Genomic DNA, 27,979 nt, shown 5'->3' on the forward strand with positions numbered 1-27,979 from the left:
AAAAACTAAATAATAAAAACTAAATAATAAAAACTAAATAATAAAAAAGGCTTTACATTGAAGTAGAATAAATATAACAGACAAACTGCCTTGCCCATAACTTTCCCAAACTAGAAATGAACAACATATTTTTGCAATTGTTACCCTCATGTAGTGAAATTAAAACATGGTAGTTAGATTTTTATTTCTAATTAACTAAAGAATCTAATCAGTCATCAACTGTTCTCTGATTACCCAATAATGGAACCCCTGATTATATTGCCCTAGCAGTGTTCTCTCTCAGTACTTAGACTTGTTAAATTCTTTATAAGATAACTGCCAAAGTCAACTGTAATTATTATGTAGTCCCAATTTTTAACCCTGCATCTCATCTGTAACTGAATTCAATTAACAACAGCAGCTTCTATTGCTGAAGATAGCATTCCATGTTTTTCAGAAAGATATTTTACAGATCAGACACAAGCAAAAAGTACCATGTCTTCACAGGGAGTGCTAAAGGAATCGTCAAATTAAACAGGAAGTGCTCTTCTATTCCCAACTCTAATGACATCACACTAGCAGGAAGGATGAAGTTTCTCCTTAATCAAATTTCTCAGTCCACAGAGAAAGGACACAAAGGTGAACAACAGTGTGGCTGTCATCCTTCCCAGCAAGCACTGCATGAAGCCTAAGAATTGTGAGTTGTTTTAGACCTCACAGGAGGTACACATGACAGTTGCATCTTATAATATTTTCATGGTTCCTAAGTATGACACTTCTTCCTGCCTCCTCATTTACACGTTTTTTGAGAGAAGGTCACTAGATAGGGAACAAGCATAACAATGGGGTAGGATCAGCTCCCTGATTCACAGCAAGGCTTTATAAATAGCCAAACTCACACAAATAAGGAAGAAGCACCTTGCAAGGGCATAAACAGAATACTTTCAGTCTGTGTTATTGAAAAACCCCTGGAAAGCACCCTGCGTAGCAACAACAGATCTAAGGCCTATTCTACAGACTGCTGTACTTAGAAGAGCATTCACAGACCAGCTGAATCACTGAACAGCCTGAACACAAAAGCAGTCTACTGAAGATGAAGACAAGTACAAAATGTTGTTCACTGCGTAAGTTTGGAACAAGTTTGAGGAACTGCATTCGGAGCTCCTGTAGAAACATGTGCAGCTTCAGCCTCACCATGAAGCCCAAGGGCAGAGTGACAGTGAGCTTTACTGGAATGCTACAGAAACAAAGTAGCATCTGGTAACTGCAGATATACACTTGTATGACTTGAAGGAGAATGAATATGAAATTCTTCATTACAGTTGTGGTGGAAAGTCTTAGTTTTTAATCTAATTAGGTCCAGATTTTTCTTTCTAGTTGAAGTCCTTCAAAAAGATTTGGGAAAGCATCTCTTTTCCTCACCCTCAGGAGAAACAACGAATAGTGCTGAAGGAGAAGGAAAGTAGACAACTTTCCTTCACCTCCTTAACATAAGCAGTGCTATTAAACGCTTACTATGCTTTGCTGGATACAAACGCAGTAACAGTAAGCTTGTTTCATCTGAACTTCCCCCAGCACCCACTCTCCATGCTCAAAGTTTTAAATGCAGATAAAAGTGAAAAAACAAGACCATTTGCATACAATATCCATGCACAATAAGACAAAGTTAAGCAAGGAAATGACACAAATCATGCAGTTTAAAGTTAATTCCAGTGCAATCAGTTTTTCAGCAGTAAAATTAAGGATCTGACCTTTGGTCTCAGCATCAGCTATTTGATCTTTGGCCACTTCTTCTTCCTCTTCGGCCATTGCCTGAAAGATGGCAGTCAGGAAGAAAAACAGCAATTCACATAGTGGGCCTTCAGTGTCATTTCCTACAAGAGCTTCCTCTAAAACTTCTGTGAATAAAGTTTAAGAAGTGTCACTTTTGCCACAAAGTTGGAAAACAATTATGTACTGAAGAATTGAAAAAAAATCAAACATTTTTCCTTTAGGCATGATAAAAAAAAAGTTACCTTCCTATAATTTACCACAAATATTCCTACAGTAATACTGTCAGGAATCACTGACAAAGCAAAGTTTATTTTACTCTTGCAGTTACATATCAAGAAAGCACAAGGAGACATTTGCAGCAAACAGCTTTTATATTGAAATTGATTTTTATAAACATTGCAAAAACTGATAGATGTGCATGTATAAGCACTGCTATATTGAAGCTGCACAGACAATTCTGTAGCAGCTGTATCATGGTGCATCTAAAATGCTTGTTAGAAGGACACCACAAAAATGAGGCATTTTGCCACATAAATGACAACTTGCCTAAAGTCACTCCTTCAGGAAATTCATCTTGAAGATCAAAGAGTTCCCCAAAAGCATATAAAAACTCCAAAACCATCAAAGCATCACCAAAGATCTCAGGAGGAAGTCTCGTCTTCACTGGCATTGGAACTGGAAGTTCCTACAATCCAAATGCAATATGTTAATACTGTGTTTGGTCCCTGCAGAATACACAGCTGATTAAAAACAGTCTATGATTCTAAGGATCATATCTGTAGGGCTTTTTGTTGTTGTTGTTTGTATTTCACAGACAAAATCTCTTACCACAACAGAATTTCTGTAGCATCAGTAGCTTAAACAAAACAGCACTTAACCTGGTTATACATCTTTTGAGATACCAAAATATTCTACTTCATAAACATCAACACAACTTTTGACTTCATTTTAAAGGAACTCAATTCCACGACAGGTTAAGAAGGTTGGGTGTCAAGATATTTCTTTTAAGTCAGTATTATTCCACAAGAGTTTTGAATTAAAGTTTTACAGAACTGTCCAGACAAGCAAAAATAAACATTTTCTTAAGAAGTTACTCATCACTGCTTGCAAAGACAAACAAACAAAAACTCAAGACATGCATCTAAAAAGCACAGCCATTTAGCACTAGGATTAGTGCTAGACACAACGTTGTGTCTAATGACAGAGTGTTCAGCATTTGCTTTTTTTACACTGGTTGGGCAGTTACAAAAGCTGAAGACATTTCAATGGGAATTGATGTAACCATATAACAAGATTGCTTAGCAGACACTAGCAGGAATTCACAGATGACCATGTCTAACTATTTGACTTTCAAATTAGTATCTTGATGCACGTCTTCAAAGATTTGTCTTCACCTATGTTTTTTAGTAGACAGATTCAAACAGTCTCCAGAAAGCATGGCTCCTCTCCACAAAGGTGGCAGTTCACAATATGAAGGTAACCACGCTTTAAAAATACAGTACTTCACATATCTTGAGAACAGTATTTCTCAAGAAGCAGCATATAGATAGACCTTTCTTATTATTCCCTCATCTGAACTTTATTCATATGTTGACAATTTTTACTGTAATTATGATGATCCTTTCCCAGCTTTCCCCTTGCCTTTTCCAACTTCAACAGCAGAATTGTTTTGCAGTTTCCCTTCATGACAATCCCCTTCACTTTTCTTCAGTTTCTTCTCTTCCTACACAACCTATGAGTTTCCACTCATCTTCAAGTGCCTACACAGCTCAAACTGCAAATACATTCAGTTCTCATATATTCCTCCCAACGAGTGCTATCACTTTATTTACTACTTTATTATATCTCATTTTTCCTCTTTTCTTCCATCATGCTTCCCAGAAAGTCTCAAATAAACCCCATCGTTGTGTTTCTGACCATTTGGCCTCCTTTTGCTATCTGCTGCCAGAATTAATTGTAACAGCACATATGTTAATGCATAATATAAGACAATACTCTGTTATTACAATCACACTATTATCTTGTTTAGAAAAATCACCTTTGGGAAGTAAATTCTTGTTATTTTCCATAGATCTCCAGTATCATCACAGATATGGCCAGAGTTGGAAGGGACTTCAATGATCAAGAATCTCCAACCCCCCTGCCACATGCAGGGCCACCAACTTCCACATTTAATACTAGACCAGGCTGCCCAGGAACCCATCCAACGTGGCCTTGAACACTTCAAGGGATAAGGCATCCACAACCTCTCTGGGAAGCCCGTTCCAGCACCTCACCACTCTCTCTGTAAAGAACTTCCTTCTGACATCCAACCTAAATCTCTCCTCCCTCAACTTAAAGCCATTTCCCTGTGTCCTGCAGTTATCAACCCTTTCAAAGAGTTGATTCCCCTCCTGTTTGTAGCTCCCTTTAGGTACTGAAAGGCTGCAATGAGGTCAGCCCGCAGCCTTCTTTTCTCCAGGCTGAACAATCATCCAGAAAGATGCTGAGTTTAAAACAAGAGCATGCCTCAAGGACTAATGAACTAATACCTTTTCTACCTTCTGCATCTAAAAACATGGTTTCTTCATTATATAAATATTTTAAGTAACTCAGGCTTACAGTAGGCAAACTCACGTTGCATATATAACAGTCAGGCTTATTCAATACCCACCACTCAGTAAGATAAGCGCTTAAAAATAAAACTATTCCACAGTAACACTCAGAATAGCCTATGAAATAAGCCTATGTAGCATCACCACTGGGATGCAGCTACCTCTGCATTAGGGTTCCCAGGATAGATTCCCTAAGAAATACAAGCTTGTGATATATTCCAAAGTCAATCCTACCTTAAGATCATCACACTCCATATCTTCTCTAGGCTTACTCCACTGTTTCAGGTATTCCACATATTTTCTTTTTTCCTCACGCAGCTTCTCTCTTTCCTAAAGAAAGTCAGAATTGTATTAGAGATACAGTCAGATCATTCATTACAATTTAACTCACAGTGGGGAAAATAAATATATAAATAAACCAGAACATGTTTCAACAGAATGAAATAATCTGTTTATCATCTTCTTACAGAATGCATTAGGAAAAATGAGAATGAACTTCAGTAATGCTTTCTTGGATTAGACTTTTTTCTTTGCTTTTTAAATGGAGGTCAGACAAAAAAAAATTAAAATACAAACATTCATGAAAGTTGCCATAAAAGCCACTGTCAAAATAGGCATTGGATATGGCTTCAGTAGAAGTTAGTGGTCTAAATAACTTCATCCCATATAAAGTGACAAAGTTTGTTTTGTTTTGTTTTTTTAACCAACTTTCATCCAAAGATCAACTACAAGGATATCTACATTTAGTATCATGTAAGAACAAAATATACATTTTTGTGAATTAACAATATGAAATACAGAAATATCTAGAAATGCAGTTCCCAATTATGTCTTACAAATATCTATTCTTCCAAAGCACATTTCTAGGAAATGAAAACAGTTAACGGAAAATGACACAGATAGCAAACAAACTAAATAAGCTAGATAGCCTGTTCCTACATAAAACACATATTTTGCAAATACATTACTTTCTCCTTCTCTATTTTGAGTCTCTCTTTCTCTTCTTTCCTCTTCATCCTTTCTTCTTCCACAATCTTCTTTAGTTCCTCTTTCTTTTTTTCCTTATCTTCTTTCTCTCTTTTTCTGGCTTCTATAGCATTTGCCTTCTCTCGTTTTAATCTAGCTTTTTCAAAAGCTATATAGGAGGGAAAAAACAGAGTTTTTTCTTTCATAAAAAGTTTAAAAAAATTAACAGTGTTTAAATAGATTAATCTTTTTTATAATTAACATATAAAAAAGATATTGTCTTGAAGATTGAATTGTTTCTATGCCAACCAGAATTTCTATCACTTGAAAGTTCTTTAGAAAATGAGAATTTTAGGGCTTACATATTATACATGTTTTTTTCCAAGGTTGTAATAAAGTTGCATTTCTGTGCTCTTAATGAGTATACAGACATTACCTTTTTTCCCCTATCAAAAAACAAAAGATGACAACTGACACCAAATGCACAGAATAATGCAGCTTAATAAAAGCATACACATGCAATATCTGTTATAGCAAAATCCTTTAAAGAAGTCATCTTTCAGAATTTAAAATAATTATTACTGAAAAGTCAATTCATTTGAAATCCAGTTATCAATTCAGTGGTTTTTGTACAAGTTTTACTTGTGTTACACACTTCAAGATGAAAATTAATTGGTAATGAATGTAACTGCTAGATTTCTTTGTAGCTGTATGTAGAATAACAGCAGGACACACACTTCCACTTTCAGTGGACAGACAACATCTGTCAACTGCCACACAAATTAACAAATAAATGCGATCAATGAGATCACAATTTTAATTGAATAAGCAAGGACAGAAGCAAGTGAATGACAATGAAAAAAACAGACCCTTGTTTTTAATACAAAGTGCTTAACAGTGGGGAAAAAAGATTGGTTTGTGTTTTTTTTTTTTTTTTTTTTTTTTTTTTTTTACATACTTGTGAAATTCTGAGAAAGGGCTAGATAGTTTTCTCAGCTATGTATCAGACGTGCCAGTCATGACTCTCATCCAGAAAATAAAAGCAATTACACTTATTATCCACAGCCTTCTGTGCACCAAGAAGGCCGATTCTCCAACGTTCTTGGAATTTTGCTACCATTTCATATTAAAGTACTATAAGCTCCTCTTTTTAAGAGTATTCATGAATGTTACTAATTACCATTCCAATTAAGTATCATCTACAGGTAAATATGTTTAGCCTAATATTAACTGTGTTAACACAGTGCATTTTCAAAATCTAAGCTTCTGCAAAAAATATTCACTTCACCATTCTAAAAGACTAATGTAGTTGGACTGCAAGCCTCATACGTACCCACAATTTAGTGAAATAAGTAAATAAAATCAGGAAACAACAATTCTAACCACTGAAGTGACATTCTGGAATTCAATGAAGTCTCATTACATTTTCCCCTTGAAATATACAACCCCAAAAACACTAATTATGGCCAGCTCTCAAGCCTGTAAGAACAGGTTCTACTAGTCACAAGATCTCAACTTACCCATGGCCTGCATATCTTCTTTTTGCTTCTGAAATCTTGTCTTTTCCTTTGCTACTTTACTTCTGTTTCCTTGGGTATTCTGTTTAGCAGTAATATTGTCCTCCTGAAAGAGAATTGACGGGTGGGGGGGTTGAAAGAAAGATGATAACATCAGCAGTGAAATAATCTGCAACAGATACTGTTGTTTTTGTAACAGTCTTCTGAAACAACCAAAATGGCCTGTAACAGTTTTTCAAACATATGGACTACTCAGAGATTCTGCCAACTTGTTGAAGTTCTTCCAGATCTTTTTAAATAGCCAAGCTTAGAGCACTAAACTTTTGCTGTGTTTAAATACAGGTAACAGACATAACTGCAACTGAGAGCCGGAATTAAGAATTTTTTAGCTTATTTTTTAACAATTTCCAGAAAAATATATGACTTAACAACATACTGAAAACTTAGGATCTTGCTGGGAGTATAGAGATAAGAAAGACGAGAAGATAAGCTGATAAAAGAGATTAAATCCCATATTTTAATATAAACAACCTATTTCAATAGTGATTACATTATGTTTCCCAAATCATTCCCAAAGAAAACAAAACCAACAAAAAAAAAAACACACCAAATTGAACTCCAACTGCTCTGGAAGTTCAAAGAGTTAAAAATGTTGTCATTACTTACATGACTAATGGATGCCCTCTTTGGAGGTCTCCCTCGTCGTCTGCTTGCAGGACTGAAGACAAATGTGGGTGGGTCATCAGGAAAAAAGTAGGAGAAATTTTGTTCTGCTAGATTATATTTTGCAATTGATGTTGCCTTAGAAAGAAAGATCAAAACATATTCAACATGAGACTCCTACCTTCTCATAAACAGACGTAAATTAATGAATCATTCCCACAGACAGACTGTAAATACAGAGTCACAATTGGTTAGCTTATTGTAAGAAATAAAACTCTGCTGCACTATAAATGCAGAGTTAATCTAGCAGATTACTTAGGCAGCACACATCTGAAGACATAATTTGGCCTCATTTGGTAATACTTAAATACTTTTCAGGAAATAGAGCAGGACACAGGATTTCCAGCAACTTATCAGAATTTGTTTAGAGTCACTTTTGACAGAGAAAGTTGGGAACCATGTAAGCATGGTATGGAATTACATGATTCTTAGTAAATTAGAGGAAGAAAAAAAAAATTGGCTTGGCAGAGTTTCAAGTCTGCCTTCTCAACCTGGTGAGGCCAGACATCTACTCTTATCAATGGATACTGCTGAAGAGACAAAGGAGACACTTCAAAAGAAATCCCTCCTACACCCCTGTCAGCATTATTTTCCTACACTTCCATTTATTTAAGAGACTGATGTTAAAGTTACAAATCCATTTAGAAAACTAGTTGCTTTTATTAATTTTTCACAACTGCCAGAGGATGCCACTGAGGCTCTCATCCATCAAGGCTTTGCTATACAGGATGAGAAGTTACATCACTGTATGAAGATTCCTCTCAATACACAAAGTGCAAAATGTAATAAAACAACCTTTTAAATAAAAATAAATAATAAAATAATAAAAATAATAAAAATAAAAAAATAATAAATAATAATAATAAAAAAATACTCCTTTTTAAAAGTAATCTGAAAAAGGAGTTCAGATTCCAAGCTGTAATATAAAGTGAAGAATAAAGAGTCCAGTCAAATAAGAATCCAACACTATGTTTATAAAAGAACAAAGTTGATATTGTTGAAAAACAAGCTCTTGGTAATGGTAGAGAAATACAGAAAAGGAGAAAAGAATTAGGTCAATATTCTACTTCACAAACTATTCTTCCTATTTTTTTTACCTTAGTTTTAATGACTCCCTCATGTGGTTCACAGTGTTGTTTCAGAAAAAGTTTAAGTCTATCACGAGAAAATAGGTGTTTCCTCCGGCTGTATTAAGAAACAAAAGTGGTATTATCAACTAATGTACTTTAACTATTGTTTAAACAAAGCTGACAATATGTGCAAAAACACACGTAGCAGATCACGAGTAAGTTTTTTGCCATCTTCTTAATTATAAACTACATTTAACATTTATGCATCTTTATATATAAGTATACATTTTTGTGCAACTGTAATTTTTGCTTTGAAAATCCTGTTATGTCCTCTACTATATAGACAACTCCCCAGACTATTCATCTCCATTGTCTTTCACAAACATATCATTCTGTCACAGTGACATTTCAAATATCCAAATAAAAAGAAAACACCATTGCTTCAGGAGAGTGAAAAACAAACTAAAATAGAGACAGCACTAAAGCTGTATCTCTCAGACACAGAGGTAAGGCATCAAAGTCTCCAGTCAACAAGTATGAGAGTGTGTGGGGGTGAATTCTCACGCTGTTTTGTCAAGCCATTTAAACTCCTCCATACTATGGGATATTATGCATTCTAAATGTTCTCGACATTCCAGAGAATTTGCACTACTTCATGGAAAAGAAAACAAACCAGGAGCTACTGAGTTATAGAAAACATCTAGTTGGAATAGCTTTATGGTATTGAGGGTGAGTACATTCTTAAGCAAATGGAAAAATACGGTGTAATTAGCCCTGATTTAAGTAATAATCCAAAAGACTTGCCTATTACACAGGAGTAACTTATAAAAAGAATCAATCAAAATTCATGCTGGAAAAGTGTCTTTAAATCACTGGAACTTTTTCCAGAGTATCCAGGGTAGAGAGGTTTAAAAGCCCATCTAAAACACTTACAGGAAATCTTTACAATCTTCTATTATAATAGTAAGGCAGTCAGATTACAATGACTGCTACAGCAAAAACATTTCACAATGTGAATAGGCCAGGAACATAACAGAATAGAGTTCTCAAACTGCTTTCAACCAACCTCAGTCAGAGCAGTAGGTACTATTAGTAATAGCAGGTCTCATCTGTGCGCCAGTGAAAAAATAGAGCTGAATGGATGGTTTATGCATTAAAACTATTAGAGCTAGGAATCAACAATATACAAAGCTTGTGAAACAGCTGCTTGCTCCAGTGCTCATTAATAGTTCTAAATCACAATCATAAAATGCCACTTTTTATCAAAAACATCTTTACTGTGACTGATACAGTCCCCACAGAGCTGTTGTAAAGCACAGTTTTAACTTTCATATACTAATTTTACCTGAGCTGAGATGCTTTAACAATAACAGATTCATACAATTCTTTTTTAACAGGTTGGACTTTGTACTTGAACAAAGAAGGATCAATTATGGCTTTCTTCTTCCTAGAAAAGGTTAAGAAATAGTTAATAGCAATCACAAAATACCAGTCTTACATTCTACATGCTGTGTTTATATACATATACAGGAGAACTCTTCAGAATCCCCAACCAGACTTAGTCTATAACTTCTATCAGTACCCAATTGGATCTATTCACTTCTGCCAGCTTTTCTGCTACTTGTTTTAAGCTTGCATTAAAGCCAGTAACATAGCTTGGAATGGGAAAAAAAAAAGACGTGGAGATGCTGGCTTTCTTGTGGTGAAGGAAGGGAACAAACAGGAAGACAAGCATTGATACATGCCCAACGTTCAGAAAAAAATCCTTCTTAATATTCTCAGTATCTGCAGTAGGCACAGGACAAGCAAGACTTACAAAGTATTTAAAAAGAAGACAGACAGTTGTAGAGATAGAATAGCATCTTAAAGTTAATGAAAGGACACAAGAAAATATTGTGCTGACACTGAAAAGCAGAGACTGAGCAATAACATTATACCAAAAGCACAGATTCTCCACTCCAGTAATGTCTGTAATAGAAAGCAGGATCTAAAGAATAAACAAATGGTTAACTTTTGCACCATTAACTTTTACATTTTAGTCTGAGTAAGTCCCTCTCTCACTTTCAGTGGATCACACATAGGAGCCCCAGTCTAACCTTCCAAACACACCAAGTTTCCAGCTTAGGTACTGAGTTTCCAATAATTATCCTAAGAAAAGAACATGTTCCTGAATTCCTCATTTGTAAATTGATTTAAAGTCTTATTGCTTAGTGCAGAAGAGGAAGTAGTCATCCAGTATGTACAGAAAACTTTAAATAACAGATGATCAGTTATTTTGGCATAGAAACTGCAACATTAACTTTTGTTGTATATTATCAAGTCTTATTAAAAAAAAACATACAGAAATTAACAAAAGCTAGATTCATTTCACAGGACAAACACCCAACAAAGTCAACACAGGGTAGCACAGATGGACTGCCTGTACAACCTAAGCTTTTACCACAGAATGCAACAAAAATAGCCAGCAAGAGCTTTTTTGCCTTTTTTTTAAAAAAAATAATAATAAAAAAAAGAATACTTGGCTATTTCTGCCCCAAGCAAACATAAGTGGGGTCAGAGAAAGGTTGAGATCTCTAATGACATCTATTTCCAGTTAAGATTCTGTAGCCTTATGGATTCTTTAGGAAAAATATTTGCAGATGGCCCATCAATCTGTGCTGTGTGCTCCACCCCCTCACAAACACATCCAGCATCTGCTGTACCATTGTTTAGGGGCACTGCAGCTTTGCCTGAAAGGTGGCTCTAAAATCTGGACACTTATCTGCAGACAGAGGCAGAACGCACCAGCTTAACACAAGTCCCAAGGCTAGTAGTATCCATAACCTCTACAAACAGCAAAATACAGTCTCTAAAGGATTAGACCTGTAAAACTAAGTCATCCCTAAAGGCATAAAAAAAAATGTTAGATACTTATACAGAAAATCTGACAACGTTGCTTTATTTTGAAGTAGATTTTACAAATGATAGTTTCAGGGTATATGCAAACTTGGAAAATAGAGTGCTACCACATTTGTTACACAAATTCTACATTATGTTATGACATGGAATACTGACAACTAAAAAAATATCACAGAACTATCACAAAAGACGAGCTCAAAACTTTCAGCAGGCAATTTAAAGCCATAAGAGGTTTACAGTTTCAGTTCATTTAACAGATTTGTTTGGTGTTTTTTTGATTTTGTTTAAGAATACCACAAAACAATGCTTCAAAGTGTATTCATATTTTCTTACAACACTTCTCTTGCTAACAGAAGAAATTACTTTGATAATATAGAGTTGAAAAATAAGTAATCAGCTAAAGAGAACCAAAGACTGAGAGTCTAAGACAGTCTTATGGCCAGGTCTGCATGCGTTTGCACTACTCCAAGAACAATCTCCTTCCAAATTAATTCCATATGCCTTGGGGAACACAAAATGCCTTAATTTTCTCAAAGACGTAGGACTTCTTCACAAAGAACTTGGGTGCTACCTTCAAAGGGCAGCAGATAATTTAAAAAACAAAAATAATAATCCTGCACTACTCCCAGCCAAGTGAGGAGCTCCACCTCAGTTATTCAAGGAACATCAGGACATGGAATTCTTAATGCAGCCATCAGTAACATTAACTTCTGCATCCACATGATATCTCAAGGTCAACAGGAGTTCACGTAGAGCCTGTAAGTTGCTAGACTGGGACCTATTTCAAACATTCTTCGTCCATCAGCACTGTGCTTGCTGTAAGAAATCTTTCCTCTCATTGTGCTAGAATAAGCAGCGTGCAAACGCTGCTGCAAGTTGGTAAAGAGACAATCCAAATTTAACACCCCATCATAGATCAGAAGCTCTCTTATTCAAAGTTATATATATGCTGCAGTGGCTTAATAATTCCTTAATATAAGACATGCTGATTATCTGCATCTAAATCATTATCAAATCCATGACATACAATGGTATAATATTTACACACACAAAGTGAAGAAAGTTTTGCACATTTTTCTATTTCGGACAATCACATTAAAACTATGTAAAGATTCTTCACAGACTTCCAGTAAGATCATGTCTTTTCATCAGATGGCAATCTCAGTTCTGAGGCCTATTATGGAATATCTGGGGATAAAGTAATGCAAGCAAGCTATGTAGTACCATACTGTAGGACTGCAAAATGGAAACGCATTTTCTAGAATATAGCAGTACAGGTTCTGTAGAGAGGACTAGTGACAGGCACACAAGGCTCCTCCACGATCTTTCAACACAAACACTGTCATTCCAAAGAGATAAACAGCACATACTCTGTAGGTACTCAGATTCTCATCACGCACAGTTCCCTAGCTGACTATACATAGTGTAACTATCCTGACAGTGTAAGGCACCTGAGAACATTCATCTTGTCACCCCCAAGCTGGCAGAATACTCACAATCCATACAAATTGAGTAATTTGTTTCAATCAGACCTTGCCATGTTTGTTTCAGTCTCCTTTCCACCCACCCTGAATGCCTTATCCTGTATAAGTATCATTTACCCATTTTGTGCAGAACTACTGTGCGTTTCTGAATCATCACTATCACTGATGACAATGGTTTCTCCATCAGCACTGCTGACATGGCCATTTGCCATTCCGTTGTGATGTGCTGGAGGAATGACTTCCAAAATCTGACATTGCAACCTGAAATAAAACACAGACATTTATCACTGTTAAAGACTTTCTCTAACACAGGAAGTATCAGCTGTCATTTTAAGAACACTCACATAACAACATTATATTGTCTACAGGATAAGTAAATACCTAAGAGCCTTGCACTGAAATACTAAGCAAAACATTCATTTCACGAGTTCTAAGAAATGAATAAACTCATTAGCTTACACAACATCAGCTTCACTAATCAGAACAACTGTCAAGTCACTGGTAGAATTAGTTTCAATGTTAAGTTTACTCAAGTAAGTTTAAAGTTTGGAAAAAGAAAAAATACTGAAAGTTAACAATATGTTGCTTGAAAACAGTCCATCAAACAAATCCGTTATGCTTATTTTCAGAATAATCTAAGGAAAGCAAGATTCTCAATTCCAAAGTTTTTTTTTTTGTTGTTTTCTGTTGTTTGTTTTTTTTTTTTTGTTTTTTTTTTTTAAACTTAAAGAGATCATTTTCTACCGTTGTTCATGACCTAAATAAACAAGGCTGAAATGATCATTATGCATCTAATCTTAATAATGGCCCATTTATCTGCTGACACATATTAAGGCTCCATCTGGCATGCACACAATTGACAAAACAAGTCTACCCCTTTATAACTAGCATCCTGAATGCTAGTTATAAAAAAAGACAATTAATTACATATCAAAAACTACAATTCATGTACACTTAACACTGGATAACTATCACAGCTGATTCTTAACTGCTAGCTTTCACCCTTTCCCTGGAATTCCCTCGTTCATATTTTGTGGTTTAATCTCCTAAAGTCCTGTCTGCTTCACAAAAATTAACTATCACAGTCAATGGATGCTGTCATGTACTACCATTAAAAGCCCAAAGGGGTGGGGGAGGAAGAAAACAATGATTCTCTTCTTCTAGGCACCAAACATTACCACTTGAAATGAGTACAACAGAAAATATATGAAGCACAGGGCTTGAATTTGCCTGGCATTATGCCTAAATTAAGAAACAAACTAAGATAAACTGAAAAATTCTGTGGCAGCCAAATTTGAAGTGTTCCTTATCCAAATTGAACTGAACACTGGCAAAAAGAAAACAATGTCTAAATATTTCTTCAAAGAAAACCAAAATATTTCTTCAAACAGTCACCTCTTTTTGAACCTGAGCATGATATAAAAACTCCGCAAGCAGGAAATGGGGACGAGGCACAGAATAGTAAAAAAAAAAACCAAAACACAAAGAAATCACACAACTGAGGGGCAGAGCACTGACAAATCCCTGTGAGTTTAGCTAGAAGCTGCAAAGCAGTCAGTGCCTGCAGCCTCTCCAACACCTCTCTCCAACAGAGAGCAAGCTCTCCAATGCACTCCACAGGGCACGTTACCAAAATAAATAAATAAATATAATCTATTAACATCCTCATGTATTCCTAGAGTAAAGAGGACAATCAATATGCTTAATTATCCATGGGGACACCAGAGCTGTCTTCATGTAGAGCCAGCTTGAGTCCACTGGACTTATTAACCTCAGGCACATTGCCATTCAAACACAGCTGGCCCTATTTCCACAGCTAGCTGGTTTGGGTCTGGAAGGCACGTTTTCCTGATGAGCAGAGCTCAAGTTAATTAACTGTGCAAATCTAAACAGACTCCATGTAAAGAACCAAGAGCACCCGACTACGTAACAGAGACAGATCCTAGTGGCTGTTCACAGCCTCAGCGCAGGTCCAAGGGGGCTTATTAAGGCCTGGCCCAGCACCAGCTCAATCCTGAGAGCAGCCAAGTACATCAGATACGCTGCTGCTGTAAGACCTTGCTTTTCCAGTATTCAAAATATCGCAGACTCCCACTTCATATTAATAATATGGAGATGAGTGGATGGAAGGATGTGCATTATCTGGCTGGTTTTTTTCTAATACAAAAAATTTACCAGTTTTAATAAAAAAAGCACTTAGCAGAACTTCTTTCCACGTTACTAAATGTATATCATAGAGAGTTCCGCTCAATTTAATAGCGTTTAAATGGATTTCCAGTGGAAAATAATCAAAAGCATCAATGAACGTTGACAGACAGGGCTACTGACGCCTGCCTAAACTATTCAGCTTCACGACCACTAGAGGGAGCGCATACACACTGAATTTGTAATCACAGTAAAACAGCCACATGAGAGCTGAATCACAATCTACCCTACCCAGTGCCACGAGAGGACAAAGAATCTGAAACATAAACGAATCGATCCTCTTGAACAAAGGAGGCTGATTATTTAGCCACCGAGTATTTTACCAACACTTAAATTAACTGCTCATGCACTCTAATTTCACATCGCCTTCTCTAAGTGCAGAAATGATGTATTCTGTACGCTTTATCCAGTGAGTAGCAAAATCCTCAATAAGCTGCTTTTCATTACCATTGTTATTCTTAACCAAGAAGAATGACTAGTGGAATAAGCAAACATAAAAAGCAAATGATTCTGCATTCTCTATACCTTCATTCAAATCACTATCTAAAACCTTTAGGAAATAAACCAACTGAAACACGCTGTACCTGGCTCAATAACAGCCATTACATTTCATTGCTTATAATAGACAAGAGATTAAAGAAAATGATGCAATTGTTCCTTCCAGCACTAAAGAATTAATAACCTATGAATGAAGACTTCTTATTAGCCTTGTTACAGTCAAGACATGGCTAGTTTGAGCAAATTCCTTGGGCAGACACTCAGCTTTCAGTGAGAATGAAGGTCTGCTTCTTCTCTAGAAGAATTGTAAAAAATGAACTCAAGGAATTTTTATTTTACATCGTAAGTCACATAAAAGAACAGAGCTAAAAGCTGAATCAAGACATCCAAATAAAGAACACCAGTTTAAATACTTTCTAAAAAGGATACCGTAAGATCTTTAGTCAGCTTATGTTGAAGTCAAACTGATCAGATTAGGATTCCTCTTACAGAAAAACATGCACAAGAAAAAAAGAAATTATAAAAAAAAAAAAAAAAAAAAAAAATCACAGAAATGGTGTGATTTACTTAGTTCAGTAGTCCCATTTATAAAAACTCCATGATGATAACCTCCAGCCACCGAGGCACAACAAGCTGGTAACAAATTGAGCTACCCACCATTGCACACAAGCACTTATCTAAGACCATTCACAAATTCATCACGTTAAGAGCTTGTCGTGTATTCCTAAAGTTATTCCAGTGCCTCATGTTATTCTAAGTAAAAATCTTTCTCTGACCTCTGGCCTACTTTTCAACACAACCAGTCTTAACTCATCTATTGCTGCACAACAATCTTTAGATCAGTCTTATGCTAATTCCAATGTATTTGAGAGAGAAAAAAAATAATAGTATTACTGGGAGAACACACACCTCTCTAAGTCAAGAACAGCTTTCCTTGAAATAACAGTGAATACTGCAAAAAAGTTAGTTTCCCGCACTAAGTGAATCCCAAACATATTCAGAGCATAGTCTCAGATAAACTGAGAATAACAGAATAACCATCGCATGTCTTCACAGAAGTCTCAACAACTCTAGCGCAGAAACTGACAGCCCAGAGCTAGAAAACCTGGAAAATGACCATCCCATCCTCTAACAGTTCTGCATATCTTTTTCTGCATTACAAGACTGTTAACAACAGCATGAAACTCCCCTGGCCTGTCCATAAGGCTGACCTTTATGCTAGTCCCATAAACCAAGATCTTAGGCCTCTTCAGCTGGGCTAAATAGATGTTATGGGAAAGGTTCAAGAAGCACTTTGCCTTTAAGACTAAATTCTTTGCAAGAGCCAGCACCACCTCCACAGTAGCCCAAGAGTTTTAAACACAAAGCAAGAGTAGGGATCACCAATTCTAAAAAATACTGGTTTTCAAATACCAGCACATATCTCAGTTTTGGTTGTGGGTTTTTTTTTTTTTTTTCTTTCCCTTCTTCCTAATCAGCAAGAGAGATTTCCTACTGATTTCCATGAACTTCAGGTGGGGTTGGACAGCTGCACAAGCAAAAGAACACAACCAACATCAGTAACCTTTACACCTCCATGCTGTATGAACTTACTGTATACATACAGAGCTAATAAGAGCTTGTTACAAAACAATTCAAGTTTAAGCATACACTTAAAGGCACAACGTTACAAAGCGATATAAAATTGAAAAAATATAACACAAACTCCTCTGGAGTCAAGATGTTCTGAAGTAGACCTTACGTGCCTGAGGACACACAATAGGCAAGATACACATACGCAATACAGTTGCTTTAGAAGCTCCATATCTATCATTCTCTATGAAGAATAATCTGGGCTGCACTCTGAAGATCAGTTTGGCACAACTAGCAGAAAACCTTCCCAGGAGAATGGTAAAGATGTGGCTGGCTGAAGATGCACAACAGCAAATTGCACCTGCAGCCTTGGGGTGCTGTTCTGAGAGATGCAGATGATTTAACAGTTTGACACTGCCAGAAGAGGAAAAAAAAAATCTTCCCTTACTTCCCTCCTTCCAGCTACATGCCTACAGTGGTGCTTGCTTTTCATAGCTTTGGCACTCAGTATGACTTACTAATTGCCATTAAATTGAATTCACTTATCTGCCAAAAACTAACACAACGTAAGAGCTGGCTAAGTTTCTGTCCTACCAGCTATTTCAGGTGGCTCACTGAAGGATCTGAAGAGAACCAGAGCATGCAGAAGACACAAATACTGGCCAGAGTCAGAGCAGGAAATGAATGAGAAGTAGTTAAGGTTTCCCCCCACTTGGAAACCCTTAGACAATGTAATTCCTGGGGTAGCTAGGGGATCTCAGTAGCCAAACCTTCCAAACCAAACAATCTAGGCACACAAACTCCAGAATGTTATGAGTCTGTTCCATGGAAACCATACACCTATTGAAGATAGCTGGACAAGTACAGTACTTATCTTGGATTACTGGAAAGTTTTAAATAATTTTCCTAAATACAATTTAGGAAAACCCCAAACAAAGGGGTAACATTTTGGTGAGTTGTATTAACTTGCCCTAGTTCTCAGCAGTCAGTTACGCATATTATCAAGTATAACCTGGTTGGCAGGTCAAACAACGAAGTTAGAAAGCTAGCTATAATCTTAACTCTGGTACGGATATTTTCTCCCACCCCAATGCCATTATCAGCCAGGCATTGTAATGGTAGCAACATGCTCCCATGTGTTGCTGTTATGACTTAGAGAAGAAAACAGAAGTTCCTAATTGACCTAAAGCAGTGATTAATCCACTATGAACAGTCCTAAAACATTAGGACATCAGCAGAACAATTGGTGAGTTAAAGAAGTTTTGTTTCCAGACAATGTTATTCCATGATTATCTACATTTTATACAGCTTGGCAGTGGTCAACATTAGATCGTTCAGAGCACAGAAAGGATATTAACCTGTATCTCAGATGAAAGGATATTAACCTGTATCTCAGATGAAGCAATCTTCCTCACAGAGAACACTATCTACTGCTTCTGTAAGTTGGTTTCATTTTTACAAACACTACATTCTCTTCAAGCATTCTGGTATTGCTTGCTTACAGATATCGGGCAAGTATTCTTTCGCAGTGGTGTCATCTAGTGGTCAAATTAAATGAAAAGTATATTTCCTTTTTGTATCTGCCATTTCTATATGCTTTCTTCTTTCTTATTCCCTACATTTTAGAAACCTAGTTCACTTTGCCAGCTGACTACTTTTTTTTTTTATTATGCCCCATACTAACCACTGGACTACAATCAGAAGTGCCTTAACATCAGTGAGGATAGGAAGGTAACACCTCATAAGCTCTTTATTAAGAGTGGGAGAGGAAATCAAAGAGCTGGTAAAGTTGCCCAACATAAAACCTCTGATCTTTTTATTGCTCAAGCCAGACTGCAAGCTTACAGATTAATTAATTATCACACTGCTCACTCAGTTACCCAAATAAAGGCAGATGTTATTTCTTTTAATAGCATCCAATCTTAGAATACTGATAAATCACAACTGGTTGTTTATACATGCTAGTTTCCTTTTATTTATTTATTTTTTTTTAAAGGCAGCACTGCTAAACTCGAGTTAAAAGTCATAGGTCCTGCTGTTGAGTTAATCACATTGTATTAGCTCTTATTTGGTTGTTATTCAGCCTATTCAGGCATTCATGGATGTTTCAGGTAAGGCTTCCAACACCACAGACAACTGAATTCAGATTTTAAGATTTTGTAAAGCACTTCAGCAAGTTTTAAATAATAATAATGCAGCACAGGACTAAGACAGCAAGACAAAAACCTGCAAGATATGCCATTCTTCGCAGAAAAGACAGATTAGTACACACAGGTCTTAAACTACACATTCTGAAGCACAAATATAGTGATTCTAGTGCTGCAATAACGTATGAGATAAAGCATTAGCTGCTTATTTAGCATCTTAAGTGATGATTGATAACATGAAATATTACTCTCATTCTCTCCTGTAACAAAATCTAGAAAAAGTTTCTATGCCTTTATCAATAAATAGCTTTCCATAAACAGTAATTTGACATTCTTGAAACTTGACATAAGTAACAGTATTTATTGACAGCTGTTCTCAATGCCTTAGCAACAAAAGTTCATACTTAATTGAAAATCAAAGTTTCTAGTCTATATAATAAGGGTTTCTAAGGGATGTTTCCAAAAAAAAAAAAGTGATTGCGTCTTTTATGCAAGCAGCACTACAAAAACACACAGAGCTCTTACAGTTCTTTAAGTATTAATCTGAGCACCTCCCTTTTTGAAAGCATGGCACAGCTGCCACTTTGGAGGAAGGTCAGCCCAAGTTTAGCCTGAAAAGCGGAACACAAATAAACAAAGGCAGACTAGCTATTTTTAAACTCTATATCATCTGAAAGAGTTAAAGTGCAAACACAATTATCTGCTTGCTGCTTCTACTAGACTACCAAATTGCGTGCATCATTTTCACAGACTGCCTGACCAAGCCAGGATTGGAGACTTCTCTGCAAATTCTCATTCTGGCCAATAATGACTGTTACAGCACTAGATATACCAAAGTAACAGGAAGGATAATAACTCCCAAACTGTTTGAGCTCCTCCTACCAGACCTCAGCAACAAAGCGGAAGCCAAAAATTCAAAACTGAGCAGTGCAATGATCTGCTAGAAACAATAAGAGCACAACAGGCACATAATAAGACCAGGAAAAATCACTGAGACACGACATTGTGTAATAACCAGAAAGCACAGGTACAATACAGGAATTCTCAGTCTCAGAAGTCTTTTGCCAAGCCTCTGGACAAAGCACGGCCATTCTTACCCTTCCAGATGACCTGTCCGTTCCTCACCAGTGTTACAGAATGCTTCTTACACTCAAGATAAAAGCACATTCTTTAAGACAAAACATTAACTTTTCCAGTGTTTACATTCTCTTCCACTTACTTCACTGAAAATATAGGAAAGTGCATCAAAGTAATCTATCCTACAAACAACTGCATGCACAAAGTTAGGAATGACATCAACGCTTAAATTACTTAAACAACCTTTATTTACCCAGCTTTGTAGTGTAGGCTTCACATTAAGAGATGCAGGGAGCCCAGATAATAAAACAATCCAGCTGATGTTCCATGTGCAGAAAGCTTCATATATTAATGCAATTTACAGCAACCCTACACAAATAAGGTTTCATGATCTGCCTAATTCCGTTGGTCTCATGAGATCCTACATCACTAGAGACTGACAGGGAACATTTTTGCTAAAACAGACCATCAAAAACGTAGCTCCTCATGGCAAACACACAAATCACTTTGTTGAACAGCAGTATTATTAACAAGTAACATGAGTTAGTGTGCATAATCCTCAATGCAGTACTTCAAAATATAAGTCAAAGTCAACTCTCAATTGCACAGCACAATAACTACAAACCACCTCTTCGATTTGTATTATTTAATTATTCTAAGCCTAAAAATGCCATTACAGAAACATTTAATTTACATGGTTCCTAAACTTAATGAAGACATGAAGCAGCTCCCTGTTATACATTTGTCCAGAATATCAGTGGCATACAGTTAGCTATGGAGAACTCTATATGCTTCATTTTAACAAACTATACTCAAGCAGTTTAAAATATAAATTCTTTAGCAGTTTAGGTAAAGATGGAAATAAATTTTGAATGATTGTCTAACCCACCCCAAAGGCATAAGAAATTTAGCTCAGGTATTATTAATAAATTTTCTTGTGAAACTGGAACATAAATATAAATTATTGAATATACTGCTTATTCAAAATTATGGAAAGATACAAGACTGAATCAAAGGTTAAAAAAAAAAAAAAAAAAAAAAAAAAAGCAAGCTATCTTTATGAGATAGAAACATATCACACCTTTACCCGAGCAGAATTCAGCCCACAAGGTAAGCAGAAACCATTTCCTTTGGGAAAACTTAAAAATGGGTTTATGATGTTGTACAAATGAAACTGAAATGGATTCTGAATTTCAAAAGATGTCATACATACAAATCCTTCTCATTTCTTCATACAAGACTACTTTTCATTTCAGCTTTGAAAAGCTAAGATACACATAAATATTTTAGTGAAGAGTTTAGAAAAGCAACAGAAAGACGGGAAAGCTGCTCCTGGGGAAAAAAAAGGAAGTTGATTTTCTACAGCATTTGTTGAGATAATAATTTGGAAACTGACAGTATGTTCAAAGATTGAAAACAAACACATTTCATTTGGCAAATGAAAATGAACAGGTAAATCACAGTTACAATTCATAATATTCAGGTTCCTGATTAGAAAGGGAAAGAGAATAAAGAGTAAAAATTTATTCCCTAAGCAAGATTACTCTGACACTAAAGATGATGTAGGTCTACTCACTAGACCAGATGGCAAAAACAGAAACAAGCTTTGGATATATATTTTCCATGCACAGAACAGCAGCTCTACCAAAACTCTTGTGCAGGCTTTGCAGACTGAGACTTCGCTGGTTGAAAAGAACAAAAGCTTTCCATGACTTCCCTACTTTTTATTAAGCACACGTCCACATAAAATACACATCCACAAAAGGTTCCTTGCAAGCTGTCTCCTGCAGCACATGAACAGATATTCCCTTTTAACAAGGTCTGGATGAGATGCTAAGAAAAATATGCTTTTATTCTGCATGGGTTGTCTGATGACTATATTGAACCACCCTATTCCTACCACCCAACATACACAATGTTATGAAGCCCAGAGGGTGCGCCTCATTGCTCTGCAGTGTAAGCTGGCACCTTTCTCCTGACAGAACAGAAAAGCAAATCACAGATAATCACCTATTACAGATATTTCACAATTCATTACCTGAGAATACAATTACAATTTTAGTGACTACTTGGAAAATGAAAATCCAGTTCTAATTGATTCTTTAAGCTTTCTTTACTTCAGTATACAAAATATCATTCAATTGACTGTGTCCTGTATGATTTCTTCAACAATTTCACACCATTTTTAACTCACGGTTTCTCCTAGTTTCTAATTAGGTCTCATTCTACAAGCACACTACCTTCCTCACACAGGTGTGCCAAGGGACTACAACTTTTCTGCAAACCCACCACTGGAACTGAAAGTCTTCTGCATCAAGACCGGAGAGAACTGTCCTGCCTCGAGAGCTGCTTCTAAGCTAAAGAATGAGATACTAAGCCCAGAAACGCAATCCTACTCCAACATAATTAGAAGCAGTAACAGTATTGCTAGCTTAAGCATCATCTGACTTCCGGTGAGTTTGACAGAATTTATTATTCTGATTTTTGGCTTAAAAGAAGCACACAAAGAAAAAGCGCACAGACTAAAAAAGAAACGTGTTATTTTAAGTAGACTTACCTTTCACCATTACTTCTAATCATTTCCACTGTTTCACCAACAAAATACCGATCCTTGACATAGGCGAAGATTTCATCACAGATCTCATGAAGTCGTGAGCGATGGGTAAGGGTGGCCAAGTACAGAACTGGAATGATGAGCCCCTCTGGAAAACTTTGAAGATTGTGCCTGGCTTTCTTCTCTGATTCCAGTGCTTCCTGATATGTGAGTCCTGGTTTACCTGTGACTGCACAGCTCCATACAAGGCTGTTACACAGAATTGTGCGCTCAAAAAAATCACTGAAAAGAAAGGAAGTCAGAAAGAGAAAAAGAAAATTGTTATCTTCCAACAGTTTCAATTTGATCCCAGTTTATAAAGCAGCAATTTCTGTTGTAAGTCTCAAGCTCAAAAACAGTTCTACATCTATGCCGGTTGCAAACACCATAAGGTTTATTTATCACTTCTTAAGCCTTGGCTTCATAAATTGTTATTGTAAAAACAAGATTTCCTCTCACTACAGATGACATTTTATTTATTTATTATTTACAAGCAAATTTCACATGTAAGCGGCCTTATGCACAAGAATAATCACAGTGGGTTTAGCGTGTCATGTTCTCATTGCACCTCCTGTATTTCCACAAAAACTAGCAGGAGGAGGGTCTAAAATTGTGCAGAGAGAGCAACCTTAAGATCACAGAAACATGCTGAAACTTGAGTATGTTTCAGATTTGGAGTGCCCTAGCTCACATATGAAAACATGTGAGAGGTAAAAAAAAAAAACCCATAACGTCTAGTACTTCTCTAAATAGTTTTTATTCCTTCACTGTTTGCACTGCTCTTAGAGAAACCACCACACTATTTTTTCACAGATCCTTCTCTCCTCCTGTTCCATTAGCAAATACTGATTCTCTTCCTTCCCTGTACTTCCAACTAATGCCAAAAAGACAGTGCTATTATTGCTTACTTACTGGTTATTACACTGGGACCAAGAAACAAAAGCTTTCATTTTCTGAAAGAAGAGCTTTTCAATTTTTGACAGGTATCAAAAAAAAAAAAAAAAAAAAAAAGTGATTTGTTAAAACACTTTTGAGATCACATAGCTGGCAGAGCTATTCACAAAACCTTGTTAGAATACCATGTGCATCAGTGGTATGACAGCAGAGCATTTTCTCAGTGCGTTCCAGTTCTGATGATTATTTTGATTTGCCTTCTTTTACAACTCTTTACAGATCAGTATTTATAAGAGTGCAACATACAATGTGAAAAATTCTGTTTGTTTCCTTGTGTTAGCTTAACAGAGCTATTTCAAAGCACACACACACAACACTTTCAGAGCATTCCACAGCACTTGAGATAGCCACACTGAAGTTCATTCCTTTAAAAAAAATTACAGGGTGTAGTGCTGCTGGTTTTTTTTTTTTAAGTGATAGGACTGTTCAGATCATTCTCATAACAGGGTTACAGAACTGCACAGCTCTCGCTTGAAGTTCTTTGTTGCAGGCTCCCCACTAACTTACACTGACAAACATGCATCAGCCACACTGATGATGATATTCACTGCAGCTGGACAGATGCAACAATAACACATTGAAAATGAAATGGAAACTCCAGATTAAGGACAATGGAGGGTCCTGGCTCAGATAATCCTTTCTGTAAGCGCAGAGGATTCCTCAGAGCGAGAAAAGGATGCTTGAGGAAGAATATCAGCTGTGACAACAGGAGAATTAGAAAAGAAGAGGAAAAGATGTGGGATGTTATTCATATAACACAAATTATACTTTTTTTTTTTTTAAACATTTCTTCTGCCTGCTCAGTATATCTGATAATACACAATCTAAGGCCTGAAATAACTGACAATTTGGTTTTTGCTTCCTCTAAACAAAAAATGGAGAACAAAGACAGAGAGAGGAGATAAATTATTCTCCACTATATGAAGAACAGATGGCTGTTGGCCATACTGTGTATGGAACAGAAAGAATATTCCTTTTCTTCAGTCAACCATATTGAATCCAACTGGGTATGAGCAAAATATGAACCATTATTGCTAAAGCTCTAAACAGTAAGACTTTCTAAACATCAGTTTAGACTTAACAGGTATCTTTAAATTGATTTTTTTTTTTTTTTTTTAAAAAAAAAAAGGGTGATGGAATACACAACACATCATTCATCTAAGTCTGTTCCTGCCTACATTTCACTACTTCTGTGTGAGAAACACAGCAATTTTAATTAGCCTTACTGACTGCACTGGATAAACATTTACACAGAATCATAGAATTGTAGGGGTTGGAAGGGACCTCCAGAGATCATTGAGTCCAACCCCCAAAGTCTCCATCATCTCTCTCTACATACACTTCTGCCTCACTTAACAAAGAGGTTCTTGATAATTACCAAGAGTTATTTAGAAACAGATCAGAATATATGTTTCAATAATGACCAAAGGAAGAGCAGAAGCTGAAGCGGGCAGTATCCCTTGAAGGGCTGCTGCTGTTCCCTGTGTGGGGACACTAGGTGCTCCAGCTATTTAAAGCTGCAGTATTGAACTTCTGGGGGGAAACTTTTTTTTTTTTAAACCCATGATCATTACAAGTGCAAAATTCTAAGATTACTTGAATTGAGACATATTGGAGGAAAACCTTTTTTCATTCACATACAGTGCTCTGTGTACCTAGCTTCACTGTAACTCATTTCCTCTTCCGTTTTGTATGGATTTTTGCCCCAAAAAGTTACAAAGGAAAAAAAAAAACATACCAAATAAATGGGTTTTAGTTTTGAAGGCATTATTTGTTGGTAGCCAGTCATTACACATCACACATCAATACCATCTGTGGCTTAGTCTGTTAACACAGTTTTATTGCAATGTTTTAATGATCTCACCAACTCAGTTTGAGAGAAGAGAGAACAATCACAACAGCAGGTTTTATTGGTGGCACTGCTCTCCCCGCCTCTGCAATACACTCCAGCCAACATGAGAGGATTCACAGAGATCATACACAACAGCCACCAAGCAAGCAATTGGTACCAAGCAGTGCTGTACTTGCTCTGCCCGCAAAAAGCAGCAGGGCATTCAGCCATATTCGACATTCAATTTCAACACACACAGCAAGTGCATCTGCTGCTCATAGTCTTAAATACACCCTTATCAGGGGTATTACAATTTCAGGACTTTTGCGCTGTTTCAGGGCCCGCACAACCCTTGGCAGGGTTTAGGAGGAAGCCCACAGATGGCAACACACTGAGCTCACCCAGGTGCTTCCTGATCAGATCAAGGTGCTGCACCAGGAGAACCCAGCTGTGGGTACAGTAATTCACACTGACTCTCAGCTGGACACCTGTTTGCACTGACGTGACAGAATCAGTCCTCCATGCAAGGTAAGCTAAGCAGCAAACCATTGGGTATTTGGTAGTTCCACACTGCTTTGTGAGTACTGGACAGAAGGCAGTTTATTAGTGGAAAGAAATAATTCTGGAAGTAAACTACTTGGAGTTTCTGTGTTGACTGCGCTTGCAATGGATATTAAAATAAAAGAACCAATCAAGCACAGCAGTAAGAGATGGCTCTTGCCTTAGCTAACCAAGTGTCATCATTATTGAGTCTAAGCTCTGCAGTATTTTTAGTACTTCAAGCACATGCTTGTTTCAAACAATTTTCATTCATTTTTAACATATATTAAAAACAAGTCAGAAGAGAACAAGTTTTGTGGGGTTTTTTTTTGTTTGTTTGTTTTGTTTGTTTTTTAAACAGAAGAATTATACAACAGAGAATGTAGAACAGGAGAAACTTATGCTAAGGGAGATTTAAGAGAGAGGAAAGAGCAGAAAAATTATATGGCATGGCTGATCCGTGAACAAGATTATTTCTAATACTGAAGCTCTTATCCACATCTAACATATAATCTATGTAGTCCATGTTACCACCATATTCACAGACAACTCTCCTATCCAGCATCACAGAAGTGCTTATGTACTCAACCTGTTTCCACAAGCGGTCAATAGTACGTACTGCGTAGTAGTGTACCAAAAAAAAAAAAAAACAAAACCAAAACAACTAAAGACACATCTATTCCCCAATGTTGACAGATTAATCACACATCAATATATTTCAAATTGAGGATTTTTTCTTCAACAAAACAGAAAAACCCATCTAATTAAGCTAGGTATACTCTATGAAGCCTTTTACACAGACCTCCTTTTGACTTTCACCAGGTGTCCCACAGGCCAACCTATTAAAGCTTTTTTCAGTAAGCTCTAAAGATGCAGAACTCCCTTCACTCACCACATTCCTACCATTGGTCTCTGTACTACTCTGTTTTTCTCAGCTCCATTGAATTTTCTCTTAAGGTCAACTGCCTCTTCAAACAAAGAAAAGAAAAAAATAACAAAGAGTTCCTACCTTTCAGACTGTCTTCACAAGCAAGACTTGCCATACTCTGCCAGTAGTTCTCACTGCACATCTCAATTAGCTGTTCACAAAGTGCCAAGACCAGCAACAGCATCTCACTGTGCACCCCCACACACTCCTAACTTGTTTTTCCTACCACCACTCCTGAGACTCTTTGGCTGATTCCCCCCCCATACCGACCCCATGGCAGGGACTAGAAGGAAGCATTAAGAACATCAGCTCCCTACGCCTGCTGCTCTTGATAAATACAACTGAACATCACCATCTCACTGTACCTTCTTCTAAAGGATTGCAAAATTGTGTGATGGTATTTCTCATGAAAAAGGAAATGGATTCTTAACAGGAAGGTCACTTTCCAGAACAGCAGTCTTGCCAAATTCTGCTTGCATTAGCATAAGGATTTCTTACACAGGAAAGAATAATGCTACGTATGATTTGTACTCATCTCTACTGGTGCTGTTGCGAGCATAGAAATAACTCTTCAGTGCCCTAAATTTGTTCAAAAAAAAAAAAAAAAAAAAAAAAAAAAAAAAAAAAAAA

General features: G+C 36.6%; 1 protein-coding gene across 3 annotated transcripts in view; it reads right to left on the reverse strand.

The window, feature by feature from the left end:
* Positions 1-27,979, reverse strand: part of BAZ1A (bromodomain adjacent to zinc finger domain 1A) — a 54,910-nt gene that overhangs the window by 23,775 nt on the left and 3,156 nt on the right. For all 3 annotated transcript variants that reach the window (XM_042813498.1, XM_042813496.1, XM_042813497.1), the window contains 10 exons: positions 23,061-23,339; positions 13,122-13,265; positions 9,968-10,069; positions 8,650-8,737; positions 7,496-7,630; positions 6,833-6,935; positions 5,315-5,481; positions 4,581-4,676; positions 2,299-2,437; positions 1,731-1,877 (listed from right to left, as the gene is read on the reverse strand). In XM_042813498.1, the coding sequence (XP_042669432.1) occupies positions 1,731-1,877; positions 2,299-2,437; positions 4,581-4,676; positions 5,315-5,481; positions 6,833-6,935; positions 7,496-7,630; positions 8,650-8,737; positions 9,968-10,069; positions 13,122-13,265; positions 23,061-23,339 (1,400 nt within the window). The remainder of the gene's footprint in view (positions 1-1,730; positions 1,878-2,298; positions 2,438-4,580; positions 4,677-5,314; positions 5,482-6,832; positions 6,936-7,495; positions 7,631-8,649; positions 8,738-9,967; positions 10,070-13,121; positions 13,266-23,060; positions 23,340-27,979) is intronic.

The sequence above is a fragment of the Centrocercus urophasianus genome, unplaced genomic scaffold (genome assembly GCF_019232065.1).
Source record: "Centrocercus urophasianus isolate 14NV4802_14NV808 unplaced genomic scaffold, USGS_Curo_1.0 seq_14, whole genome shotgun sequence".
Classification (NCBI taxonomy): domain Eukaryota; kingdom Metazoa; phylum Chordata; class Aves; order Galliformes; family Phasianidae; genus Centrocercus; species Centrocercus urophasianus.